The sequence below is a fragment of the Abrus precatorius genome, unplaced genomic scaffold, assembly GCF_003935025.1.
Source record: "Abrus precatorius isolate BTA unplaced genomic scaffold, Abrus_2018 Scaffold7, whole genome shotgun sequence".
In the NCBI taxonomy this organism is placed as follows: Eukaryota; Viridiplantae; Streptophyta; class Magnoliopsida; order Fabales; family Fabaceae; genus Abrus; species Abrus precatorius.
The window spans coordinates 15724718-15738881 of record NW_020874417.1 but is presented as its reverse complement, the minus strand read 5'-3'; the positions used below and the strand labels follow the sequence as shown (position 1 = coordinate 15738881).

At 31.8% G+C, this 14164-nt stretch overlaps 1 protein-coding gene across 3 annotated transcripts; it reads right to left on the bottom strand.

Moving 5' to 3' along the window:
* Window positions 1–7953: 7953 nt before the first annotated feature.
* On the bottom strand, window positions 7954–12896 carry LOC113873023 (chaperonin CPN60-2, mitochondrial). 3 transcript variants are annotated; one of them, XM_027510969.1, is made up of 18 exons: window positions 12666–12896; window positions 12524–12548; window positions 12139–12258; window positions 11728–11887; window positions 11311–11486; window positions 11036–11131; window positions 10608–10712; window positions 10398–10484; window positions 10234–10323; window positions 10049–10129; window positions 9901–9969; window positions 9586–9663; window positions 9371–9466; window positions 9163–9262; window positions 8973–9076; window positions 8758–8863; window positions 8577–8655; window positions 7954–8369 (listed from the first exon to the last, which is right to left on the bottom strand). In XM_027510969.1, the coding sequence occupies exons 1-18, from the start codon at window positions 12701–12703 to the stop codon at window positions 8264–8266; spliced, it is 1716 nt and encodes a 571-aa protein (XP_027366770.1). In that variant the 5' UTR covers window positions 12704–12896; the 3' UTR covers window positions 7954–8263. The 3 variants fall into 3 exon arrangements, with proteins under 3 accessions (XP_027366770.1, XP_027366769.1, XP_027366768.1); XM_027510968.1 differs by having other exon boundaries at window positions 8032–8369; window positions 12524–12554; window positions 12666–12864; XM_027510967.1 differs by having other exon boundaries at window positions 8032–8369; window positions 12497–12548; window positions 12666–12864.
* Window positions 12897–14164: the final 1268 nt, after the last annotated feature.

Here is a 14164-nt window from a genome sequence, read left to right as displayed (position 1 = left end):
CTTCTGACATGACACTTAATATGACAAGTCAGCTTTCTATTACTGTTTCTTAATGAAGTATGAGATTAGGAACTAAAATCAATGATGAAGAAGGAAGTTGAAGATTAACGTGATATTTTAAATTTTTCATAAACTAAAATGTTAGATTCAAACTCTCTCAAGGACTAAACTGAGGGTTTAGTTATTAGTTTATATACTTAAAAAATTTACATTTTAGTACATGTATGAGTGCTTTGTTACGTTTTAATCCTTATTATTTACGTTTTATTTCCTACTGTTAACTATGTTAAAGAGTAAGGATCAAAACACTCATGCAAGGACTAATTCATAAACAAGTATTAATTATAGGAATCAAATATATATTTTAACTAAAAGTAAAAAAAAAAGAATTTTGGTGGACTTGGTTAGGAAAAAAATTAAAAATGAGATACCAAATAAAATAATCGTGAATTTTAGAAGACTTGAAACTTGTATATTTAATTCAAAGATCATATGGGTTAAGATCAAATGATAAAACTTATTGATATAGTGAATAAATAAATCAATAAAAATAAGAACAATAATTATAATTCAAAAATACTAATAATAATTAACATAAAATTAAGTAAAATTCTTGATTAGTAAAAAATCTAGCATTATGAAGATAAGATCAAATTATTATATATGTATTTTTTGAATTAAATTTGGTGTTTTTTATTTTTTATTTTTTTTTAAATTACACTTAGTTAAAATACACATTTGATTTTTATATTTGACATATACATTAAAAAAATTGTATTTAATATACCTAAAACAATTAACATTTTAGCCCTTACATGAGTAATTTGTTACACTTTGATCCTTTTTATCATTAATGTCATTATAATGACATCGATCAAAACATAACAAAACACTTGTACATGAACTAAAACATTACATTTTTAAAGTAGAAGGATTAATTTGTAAACGAGTGTCAACTATAGGGACTAAATGTATAAATTAAATTAACATAATTAATCATGTGATATTATTCTAATAATTAAATAATGTTAATCCATACAATAAAGGAAAAATCTAACATTTTGACACTTAGATAAATTTAAATCATTAGATATACAAAATATCACTATAATCAATATTAATTATGATCAAAGAAATAATAAGTTTCTAGCTATGCATAAGTTACATATGATAGAGATAAACATGACAAGTATCAAGAAACTCAAATTTCATTAAAAGATGGATAAACATCACTCACATCCAAGAATCATTGTGTAAATTCTTAATCAAGTGTCCAACAAATGTGTTTCTGAGACTCCCTATTAGTTGATGATTGAAAAGAAGTTTAAGAAACTTGCACATTTGGAATTGTAAGGCATAAGTGAGACCTTATAGCACAATGTTGAATAAGCATGATTCTAAAGTTGTCAACAACTATTTTATTGGCTATTGCGTGGGTTCCAAAGGTAGTAAATTCTATTGTCCTTCTTACTTTACTAGAGTGATAGAGTATGATCATATTGTTTTCTTTGAGGATGATTTGAACCTTGAACCATAGGAGCCTTGCACCATGACCAATCACTCTTGAAGAAGATCATGATGTAGTTCATATGTCATATTTTTGTACCAACAATTGATGTAATTTCTGTAATGCCTAATATTTCTTTTTTCAATATATGATAATTTTCATAAAAATTTCTCAATGTAAAGCAAGTCCTCATCTCAACATCTAAACACATATTATATTACATAGATTCACAATTTCTTTTTCCTTATCCACGCCCTGTGGCCACAGCTATTTGATGCCTCTACCCTCTATCTTGAGGTCTTACACATCTATATAAATAGTCGTTGGATGACCCAATGTAATACGAATACAACGTATGCAATAGACAACTCCTTAGCAAAGGTAATGGTCAGGAATCAACTCAGGAAACGAGTGTGCATCCATATGATGCATTCGTCCACAATATTCTATGCACAACCCCGAATGTCACTCACCATCCTGCATTTCCCTGAAATATCCATATAGTCTTCATCTTCCACACCCCTAGTGTATCTCTGTAATTATTTATATCATATCTATAACACCTTAAATTTAATTTCAATTAAATAGTAACTTTGCAAATTTGAACAACCAAATTTTCATAAAATACTTCGAAATAAGGGAAGGGTTACAAATTAACATCAAATGACTGCTACAAGACTAGTTCAGTTATAACATATTCAAAATAAAAGCTAAGTCCTATAGCAGTTCCATCCACCCCTTCACTAAGTCCGGTGCTGATTATCTTGATTACCTGAAAAATGAATGTAAGGTTGAGTACTCTACACAACCCAAAAACACACAGTCAACAGAGAGTCTCACCTTTAGCACGTTTTCAATACATTAACAAATATAATTTCAGGCAGCATTATCACACAGTTCATGTCAATTTAACACTGATGTGCTCACAACATTGGCAACATTTCATATCCATGAGTACAATACACAAACTCGTGCATACGCACACTACCCACACTTATTGTGGCATTGTGATCACAGATTTCCACTATGAATGGTCATCGGTTACACCCACTTCACAGATACTACGTGGGTAGTCATGGGTTGCTCAGCAAAGGTAATGGTCAGAGGTTTAGTCAGGAAGAGAGTGTGTGGCCTGTGGTGCACCCATTCCACAGTCGGTGTCACCACCACTCCCTCTTCCCTAAAGTATTTCTACCGTCCTCATCTTCCACACTCCCAGTGTATCACTGAACCATTCACAGCACATCACAACAGCGCTAACACGCCCATTCACACATATTCCATTCACGCATGTAATGATCATGCTCACACACAGCACACAACCCACATTGTATTTAAATACACGGCACTAGGCCCACATTTCCATATTTGTACACAATATTCATTCTATCATGCAACATCTAGCATACAATTCATATTCATCCATTTCAGGTAAACACACACAATATTCACATCTCACAGCACATGGCCCTTATCACAATTCTCAACCAACTTTCATTCTCTCCACATTTTCTACCTTCTAACTCAGCCACAACTCCGTATTCAATCAATTTCGCATAAAAAGAGTAGGTAGAGTCCCCCTTACCTCGGATTGAAGACCCACACGCTAAATCCACCAAGAAGTGCTTCCCTTCATGGATTTCGTCCTAAACACATGGAGAAACTCCATGAGAACCCAGGGAAACCACAAAAATAGAGAAAGGGATGAAAAACTGAAACCTTAACCATTAAAACTCACCTCCAAGTGTTCCCCACACGGATTCAACCTTCAATCTAGCTTCTGAATGGCTTTGGAGGCAATTTAATCGGTGGAAGAGGGTTTGAAGATGAGAGGATCCAAGGGATTTCGAAGGGAGAGGGAGAAATAACCCTCCCCGAACCCTAACCCCCTTTAAATTCTTTTCTGGTCGCGACACTCTCGCCACAGCGAGGTCCCCTCGCTGCAGTGACACGCCCTCACGCTACAGCGAAAATCTCAAATGAAACTGCACTCTGGTTTCTGCAAAATCTCGCTACAGCGAGACTTTCTCTCGTTGCAGAGAGAAAGCGACAGTTTAGTCCTTCCTCCCAGGGCCCTCTTGCTATAGCGAGAATCCTCTCGCTGCAGCGAGAACAGCCCAGTATCACGCCTGCACTTAGGCACTTAACCCATTTCAGCCCTATCAAGTCATGCATACACACACATATATATACACACATTCACAACATACATATATGTACATATATTTATACTCATTACAAACAAAACATCATCATCATGCATCCAATGCAAATTTTCAACATCCATTTACGCTTATACACGCATATATATGTCTTTAGATTTTATATAAATAACAATAATTAATGTTTCTGAAATTTGGGGCATTACAATATTCATTTCCAACTTATACTCTTTCGAGTATATTCACATGTTCACTTATGCCATATATCATGTTCACACATATTTTTCATTATATTTCCACATACTTTTCATCATATACATCAAACCATGACATATTCACAACATACATAATTTTTACATCAATCACAATATATTAAAACATGAAGCATCATTTTCTTTGAATATTTCATATCACAAAATCATAACATCATATCAACCATTCTTAATATACCTTATCATGCACTATTTAGACATAATAACATATTTTCACCATATATTTTCATATATTCATCATAGAATCATATAAATAACCAATTATTACATTTTTCACTGATTATTTTTCACAAAACAAGGATTATTCCACATATAATTATAAATATAACAAGATCTATGAGAACAAAAGTAATATTCATAATAAAATGATAAAGTAGAACCCCCTTACCTTAAGATAAGGATTTCTCAAAGATTTAACCGAAGATTTTGCTCTAAAATCAAAGTTTATCCTAAAAACCATCTATAAGAAATTTGAGATAAAGAGAAATAAATGGTAAATCTAGATTCAAACTTAGAGAAACTTACTTTGAATCGTTTAGAATGAACGTACAATCCTAGATCTGAAGAGAAATATAAGTTTAGAGGGGTTTAATATGAGAAAAAAATGAAAATCTAAGCATTTGAATTTCTTGAAAGCTTAAAGGAAGTTAGGAAATAAAAAATTTTGTACATGGGAACCCTTTTATATAGAGCTCACTTCGTAAACTGCCATAGATCTTGCTTGAGCGAGAATCTCTCGCTTAAGCGAGGGGCTTCTGAAAGTGAAGGTTCTAGATTCATCATTTTCGCTTGAACGAGAATTCATGCACTTCAACTTCATCAAACACTTAAAAATTCAATCCAAACCCATTCCAATAACAATTAATATCAAATAATTCTTAAATTAATACTTAAAAATATTGAGTGTTACAATTCATGTCTTACATAATGACAATCTTACCTCTTTAGTTAATGAAAATGTGATGGCACCACTATTAGATGAACTTGTCTTTAATATCAATTACAAAATATTATAAAAATAGCAATTCAATTAATAATACAAGTTATATTTTAGTTAATTATAATAGATTGAAATAAAAATTATGTGTAATCAAAGAGAACCTCAAATCTATAACTTCTAAATTTTGTAAAACAATAATTATAATTCTAAGAATTTGAACAAAAGAGCATATGCAACTATTACATAGTTAGAATTTTTATGCATATTTAAATTGCCTTACAAACAACTTTTAACTTTTATAGATAAAGTCAAATGAAATTGTTTATTAAACACTAAAAGAATGAATCAACCCATTGTAATTATTTCTAACCAAAGTTTAATATTGATACCTATTAAATTATTTAAATAAGTAGTTAATTAATAATATGATATTATTTTAATAATTATATAATGTTAATCATAAAATTAAGATAAAATATAATTTTTTCACAAATATAATTTTTTCACAAATATTTTTTGTAACATTCTTACTATAATTTAAATAGTTCCTATTTAATGATACAAATATCAATGCGATGTGATTAAAATAAGTGAAAAGTAGATAAATATAAAGAAAGTTTGTGTGTATTATAAAATATGAATAAATGAAAATGAGCGAAATTTAAAACTTTATAAATATATCATAATCGCATCAATCAGTATTTTTATGACACATTTATTGGTTACTCCCTTTTTACTTATATTTTCATATATTTATACTAATTTCATTCACCAGCACTTTCATATATTCACATTAATCTCATACATCACTGCTTACTATCATATTTTCTTTTATTTCTTCCCATCTTTTGATTAAATAAAACATATCAAATAATTCACACATCCAAATACTGAACAATTTTCATCAAGCTCATACAACCATCAGGTTTCTTTATTTCAGCAGATATTCGCAAGACAGTAACATGTTATTATACAATTCATCACAATATGCCGAAGGTTGCATACTCTCAGACTAAGTCCAATCTCGCAATTCATATATAATTTGCCAAAGATCATATTCTCTCGGTCTTAATAAAGTCTTCAAACCTATTCAATATTCTCTATCTTTTATCATTCAACACATATACTATTCAAAGAAGTAATAACTTATAATATCAAATATACATATGCATCTCGTCTAACTTGTTATAAAACTTCTTAAACTCGTTATAGCTTGTGACTTTTACTAAGAATTCAGTTCTAGGTGATTTCAAACAAATCCAAAATCCTTCTTTATACCAAAAATTCACTTTTCACCATATAGTTTCATGAAAATTTTATAGATTATTACTTAAAAGAAGTTATTTCGGCTCTCTTAAGGTCATTACATATAGAAATAAAACTAAGGTTTGATAATACTCCCCTTACCTGAAAATGAGTTTCTAAGACTAAATTCTTCGTGAGCTCTAAAGAGAAGTTCTATGTCTTGACTAGAGACAACACCCAAGGACTAGAGTTCTTCCTAACATCACAAGCTAGATTACTATTATGAGAAGAAGGAGTAGAGAAATAGGAACTAGATTCGAAGGTTAAGCTCTGAAAACTTACTTAGATTCGAGTGGAGTAGATGTTTGAGCTGAGATCCAAGAGATCCAGATTTAATGGAGGCTTTCTCTAGAAAGGGAGTGAGAGAATAGAGAGGAAAAGATTGTTTTGGTGAGAAATGAAATTTCTCAATGCATAAACCCTTAAATACTCTTCAAACTCACACTTTCTCGCTTGAGCGAGAGAGCTCTCACTTGAACAAGCACATTCTCTCTTGAGCGAGAAAACCAGATGATAGTTTATCTGATATTCTCGCCTAGGCAAGAGGTATTTTCAAATGGGTCCAGAGAGCACCCTGTTTTTCTTGTCACTTTTCGTCTGGGCGAGCTCCATCTTGTTTGGGCAAGTTGCTTCTCACCTGAGCGAGACCCCATCTTGCCTAGGCAATAGGACAATTAAGGCAACTCTATCCTATCTCGTTTAAGCGAGTTTATCTCACTTGAGCAAGAATGCTCCAAAAAGCCCAGTTCAAAAAATATCTGTTTCACTTGAACGAGAAGTCTTGTATCAAAATTCCTATCTTTTTCCAAAAATAAGATAATAAAAATGAGGATATTACAATTTTCACCTTAATTTCAATTAAACAAGCATTCAATATTTTACTTTATACTTCAAGGATACTTAGTCCTATTTTTCCCCTTTAAAGAATGTTAGCCATAATCCATAATCTTACTATCCATAGTCCTAAAACAATAGTTATTATTATGAAAAAAAAAATATTGAAAGTACTATATTTAATATTGTAAACAAATCTTCATGTAATTTTTAATAATCTTTCTTTTTTTTTTTTATTATTCTTAAATCAATCAATAAAAATGTATTGACAATATTTACATGCTACTCCTATTATCAAATAAATTTTAATGATTGTTTAAATCAACTAATTTCAAAGTTAGTATCCACATATTACTCCTATTATTAAATAAATTTTAATAATTATTTAAATCAACTAATTTTAAAGTTATTACTTATTTTATTTATCAACTCTCTGTACCACTTTAAAAAATAAATGATTGTTTATCAAACATAATTTTAAAACTTAAGAAAATAAATCTAAATTATTGATAAATCTTTTGTAATTATGTAATGAACACATTATTTACATAAGCAATTAAAATTAAGTAATTAAAAACTAAAATTTTAAAAACTAATAAATGATAATATTTATATGAAAATTTAAAAGAAAATACTTAATAACTTACCAACAACAATCTAATTTCTACTAATTCCTCTTCACTTTTTAATTTGTTGTTTAACAAAGAAAATTGATTGACTTATTAATCACTCATCCGTATAACAAAATTAATAATAAATGAAATCCCTTGTTTTAAAGTTTTAAGATAAGAGATTTTATAAACTCTGAAGACTAATTTTAATTTCTTTCAATTTGAGAAATTTTTATGAATTTTTCTTCCTCTTACCTTCTCTTCCCTCTCACCAATTAAAATTGAACACCAAGGAACTAATAATTTACCAAAGCCCTCATGCACACCTAAACAAACTTCAAGCAATAAAATTTGAATGGATCAAACTTATGAACTATATCAAGACTATTCTTCAATTGACAAATTTTCCGCGTACAAATGCCTTGATTTGAATGGTAAAAAAAATTGTTCCAAAAATATTACATTGGAATTATTGCTCCCATTTTCTTACCTACATCCTGATCTCTCACTATGATTACAGTGATGCCCTCACACAACACATAATTTAGAAGGAAAAAAGGGGGTGGGGTGGGGTTAAGTGTGGGCTCAGCACCATTCTTTGCTCCAAGTCTAATCAAATAGGAGCTAGCTGGCTAATAATCCATGCCACCCATGCCACCAGCCATAGCTGGAATATCTTTGTCGTCCTTTGGAAGTTCAGACACAACAGCTTCAGTTGTTGTCATCAAAGATGACACACTGCACAAAAAGGATTATAAGCTACATAAAAACAAATAGCATGCACCTATGAACCTGTTTGTTGACTGTTTTTCAAAAAAGTTTAGTTTTCTATTAAAATTAAAAAACTAACAGTTTTCAAAATTCATTTAGAAAACAGATTTCAAAACCTAAAACAAACAAAATTAACCGGCCCAATACTTAGAGAAAAATTTTTAACATCCTTACCTGGCTGCATCAACTAAGGCTGTCCTAATCACCTTCAAAGGGTCTATGATTCCAGCTTTAACCATATCAACATATTCACCTAATTATGAAGCAGCACAAAAATACAAAATGTCAGCAAAATCAGCATCTCTTCTGACAAGGAATGAAAACACCACAGAAAAAGAAAACTAAAAACACTGACCTTTGGCTGCATCATATCCTAGATCATAATTGTCCTGTTCTAACAGTTTGCCAACAACGACAGCACCCTCAACACCCGCATTGGAAGCAATTGTGAGCACAGGTGTCTGCATCATTTTTGAGAACAGATAATAAAGGCATGATAAAACAAGTGTCAAAATCAAATACTATGGAGGAGCAGAAGAGGAAATCAGCAAAATTTCAAGAAACACTAACCTTTAAAGCATTTTGGATAATTTGAACACCAATCTTCTGATCGAAGTTAGCAGTTTGAAGTTTACCCAACTCTTTTGATGCATAGAGGAGAGCAACACCACCACCTGCAATGCAAGAATAAATCAAAGTTAGATCAGATCTTAATGCAGATTGTAAAATTAAACATAAGAATGCAGTATCAATATTTTACCCGGTACTATGCCCTCCTCAACAGCTGCCTTAGTTGCATTTAAAGCATCTGTCACTCTATCCTTCTTCTCACTAACTTCAGCCTCACTGGCTCCTCCAATCTGCAGAGGAACAGTTTTCAAATGTTACTCTTGCCATTGCAGAATCTCATTTGGATGTTCAGTGGAGAAAAAAACATTAAAAACCAATATTTACTTAAGTAAGCATACCTTAAGCACTGCAACACCACCAGAAAGCTTGGCTAATCTTTCCTGTAATTTCTCTTTGTCATAATCTGAAGCACTATTTTCAATTGCTGACCTAATCTGTTTATCAGAATTCATTGCAAACAAGTCAGATTCATCATCATTAAAACTGATGAGTCATAGGATAAAAATGGAAAACATGAACCATGGCAAAATCAAATCTATAGATCAACTCAAACCTGTTCACATCTTTCCTCAATTGCTTTCTTGTCACCTGCTCCATCAAGAATGACAGTGTCATCCTTAGAAATTGTTATCTACAACATTAAGAGCCTTAATCAGTTGTCTACATTCTATAATACATTAATGATTTACCCTACACACCATCAGGGCAAGAATGGAGGAGAATTCAGTGGAAAATTATTTCAGGATTATCCGAGTTAGTTGATCCAGGAATCCATTATCAGAATCAGTAATAAAAACATAAAGCCATAAAAAAATACTAATTTTTTTAAGTGGATTCAAATGCTTCGCAAATCAAGCTAAAATCTTACTTTTTTGCAAGTGCCAAGCATATCCAGATCCACTTGTTCAAGCTTCAAGCCAAGCTCTTCATTGATAAGCTATTAGGATACAGAGAAGGTATGTTAAAAAGCTGAGAAGATTTAGTGCAGCAGCAACCTCAGATAACAGTGAACTTACTGCTCCTCCTGTGAGAACTGCAAGATCTTGAAGACCAGCTTTCCTATTTTCACCAAAACCAGGGGCCTTAATAGCGCATATCTACAGCAAAGTATCACATATAACATCAACTAAGAAAAATCAATGATCCAAAATTTTAGGAACTTAACACCTAAAATCCTAACCTACAGACAGGCAATACACACCTTAATTCCAGCACGAAGCTTATTTAGAATAAGAGTTGCTAGTGCATCACTTTCCACATCCTCGGCAACAATCAATAAAGGTCTTTGTCTCTGGAGATAGGTAGGTGTCAGGGAAAATCAATATTTTAAAAGTCAAAGGCAAAAGAGTGAATGACAACACTCACCTTCAAAGCCAACTCTAAAACTTTAACTACAGCATTAATACTTGAGATTTTCTTCTCATGGATTAGAATGAGAGGATCCTCAAGTTCCTGTTGGCACAAGACATGACATGGTTAAGGTATAAAACCAATGGGAAATTCATGAATAAGGCACTTCATAAAATCCTTCAATAAATACTCTGATGTTGTGAAAAAGGGAAAGAGAGAGCATACACATTTCTGGTTCTTCTGGTTTGTTATGAAATAAGGAGATATGTAGCCCCTATCGAGCTTCATTCCTTCAACAACTTCCAACTCATTATATAAAGTTTTTGCATCCTGAAATAGTTCAACAATCAGGTCTCATAGGATACAGAAATACAGGGCATAATAATTCAAACCAAATTGGAATCTGGGATACAAGAAGGAAAAGAAATATCCCAACAATAGACGGCAAAGATGCAATCTAGAACCATGTGGGGGAAAAAAGGGAAATTATGAACACTTCAGGAGAAGCCTCTTCAGGCATTGCATTATCAAGATAATATTATTAAGCAGCCCCATCCCATTTCTTCCACAAAGAAAAATAAATTTATGTCTTTCCATGAGTAAAGTAAGAGGCATAAAATAAATATCAATAAGCTGATCAGATAAGAACTTACTGCAATTGTGATTACCCCCTCTTTGCCAACTTTCTCCATAGCTTTTGCAATCAACTCACCAATTTCTCTCTCCCCATTAGCAGATATTGTCCCAACCTATCAAAACAAATTCAAAATTAGAAATCCAACAACAACAACAAAAATAAAACAAAGCCTCATCCCATTAGGTGAGGTCAACCACATGGATCACATGATTCCACATCAACCCAGAGAGTCTTTATTAGCTTTTCCTGCAATATGTGAGAGGAGGCACTAACAAAGTTTGATTCACAAACCTGTGCTATTTCTTCCGATGTGCTAATCATCTGTGCTCTGCTCTTCAAGTTCGTCACCACAGCATCAACAGCCATAGTTATACCACGCCTCAGGTCCATTGCATTCATTCCAGCAGCGACTGATTTGCAGCCTTCAGAAAATATTGCCCGCGTAAGGACTGTTGCACATGTGGTTCCTGTAGAACATTTGAAATGCTCCCTCATTCTGTCATCATGACATCACCAACATAATTGCATAATACCGGCATGCTTAATGGTAGTATATGGTTTTATAACATCATTAGCACTACCTAAGATGGAAGCCAAACTAATTCAATAATCACAGAACCATGCAGTCTAGCATTGTGTAACTAACACAGTAACCAATGGTGAAAATTTAACTATACAGAAATCTATTCTTCCGATATATCAGCTTACCATCACCAGCCACATCATTGGTAGCATTTGCAACCTGCTTTACAAGACTGGCACCAACATTCTTAACTTTATCCTTGAACTCAATGCTCTTGGCAACAGTTACTCCATCTTTGGTCACTTTAGGGGCACCAAAACTTTGCTCAATCACCACATTACGACCCTAAAACATAATAAACTATACATCAACACAAAAATAGTTATCGAATGATGGCATTACACACTCAAAACAAACGCATTAGTATGGTTCATTCTTCTGTTAAATAGTGATTCTTGTTCCTCAAAAGAGCAAGAATATTCTTCATAAGGATCAGGGATCAACAACGTTACTCTTCCCACTTTACCAACAATAACTTCCCCCATCCATCAGTGTCAACAACGAGTGCAAAACCAACAAACAATCAAGTGAATTACCTTAGGACCCATGGTTACTTTGACAGCATCAGCAAGCTCTTCAACGCCCCTAAGCATCAGAGCTCGAGCCTCCACACCAAATTTGATGTCTTTGGCCGCATAGTTTCTGCTCCAACTGACCTACACAATGCAGAAAAGGAAACACCATGAAACACAATCTCCAAAACATTTTCAAATGTCAACAAACATTATAAAAACAACAGGGTCTGTTGGTTGTCACTAACTTCCATTTAAATCTTTTTAAAATTTTGTTTTTCCTGTTGTAACCATATTAATATAAGGGTATTTTAAATACTGTAACCATATTAATAATAGAGATATTTTAAATTAAAAAAATCTTAAATAGAAGTGATAACACTCTAAAGAAAAGTGGATTGTGTTCTACCTGATGGCTGCTATTCCTAGCAATCCTGCAGCCAAAGAAACATGAATTAACGTTTAGAAGAACAATGTCATTGTAAGGATCAAAGAGACAATAAATTCCAATTGAACACAACACATGAAAAAAGAGTGGAATGAAGAGTGACCTAGCTTTGGAGGCGAGACTAGAAGCCAGGCGATACATTATGTGAATTGCGCGAGAAAGAGGGAGAAAGAAGCAAACAATGCAGAGAGAGAAACCCACAAACCAGAGGGTGCGTTTGTGTGAAAGATTTAAGAAACGAATAAGAAGGCTCTAGAACGAGTGCCTTCTAGGGTTTTAGGGTTTAAACTGCATTACATACTTCAACGGGTGCAGTTGTGCTGACTGAAGCCATCAGTGTGTTTACAGTTAAATTTTATTTTATTTTTTTGCTATTTGTTTACAGTTAAATTTTATTTTAAATAGTTAAACATTTTTAATATATAAAAATTAATTTAAATTATATTTTTTATTAGACATTTATTTTATATTAAAGAGTGTAAAATTAAATTAATTCTTTAGTGTAAAACAAATTATCCCTTAAGACCACCGTTGTTCCCTAATTATACCTAATACCAAATTCATTCCACACTGGATGATTGGGGTCTTGTTGCTCAGTAAATTGCAAGCACTCTCAGATAACAGCAAATGCCAAATTTTGGCTTTTTTTTTATCAAAATAAAATAAAGGAAATAGCATGTTACGTGAATGTGTCTGGATTGTAAAAATTTACAAAAATATCCTATTTTAAGTTTAAAAGAAGCCGACTCAAGTCATTTTGTTTACATATACATAAGTTGATTTAAGTCAACTTAAGTGCAACTCTTGTCATGTCGCTTTTAATGCTGTACATTACATAGAAGTTGATTACTTTTGTTGGCTTTTGAGGTTTCTTAAAAGTCAATTAGAATTAACTTAGTGAAAGTGAAGATAAAAGAAGTGAATTTTAATCAACTTTTGAATGATTTAGAAAATAACTTTAATAGATTTTAGCACACCTAATTAAGTGATTATCATAGTTAATATGAGAGAAAAAAAAATGTGCGACGGAAATAAATATTTTAAAGAAAAGAAAGTGGTTTACTGTAGTTGCAATGAATATAAATAACAATTTAAATTAGCTTAATTTTATTAGTTACAGTGCAAGTGAATTATTAATGAGGTAATTTTTTAAAAATTATTTATTTGTATTTTAAATTTTTTTATTTAATTTTATGTCATTAATTTTTCAATTGTCTAATAAGGAAGTTTTGTAAACGTTAACTTAATAATTATATATTTAATTAGTTGTCTCTTATACGTTAATTTAATAAATTTATTTATTTAAATTCATATAAATTTATTTATTTAAATTCATAATGTATATGAAGAAAATAGTAAGTAGTATTTTGGTGTAATTTTCAGTTTTAGTGAACAATAGCTTATATATAACATTTTTGTATCGTATAGGATACTCAAATCTTAAAAAGTAGGAGCTATTATATGATAGTTGCTCCAAAATCGAGAATAGAACAATTTCTTAGACAAACTGATTTTTGGCATGTTATGTAAATGGTTCTAATATTCTATTAGCACTAGGCGCTTATTAGTGCACATGTGGAGTGTTGAAAGTCTGAGTCACAC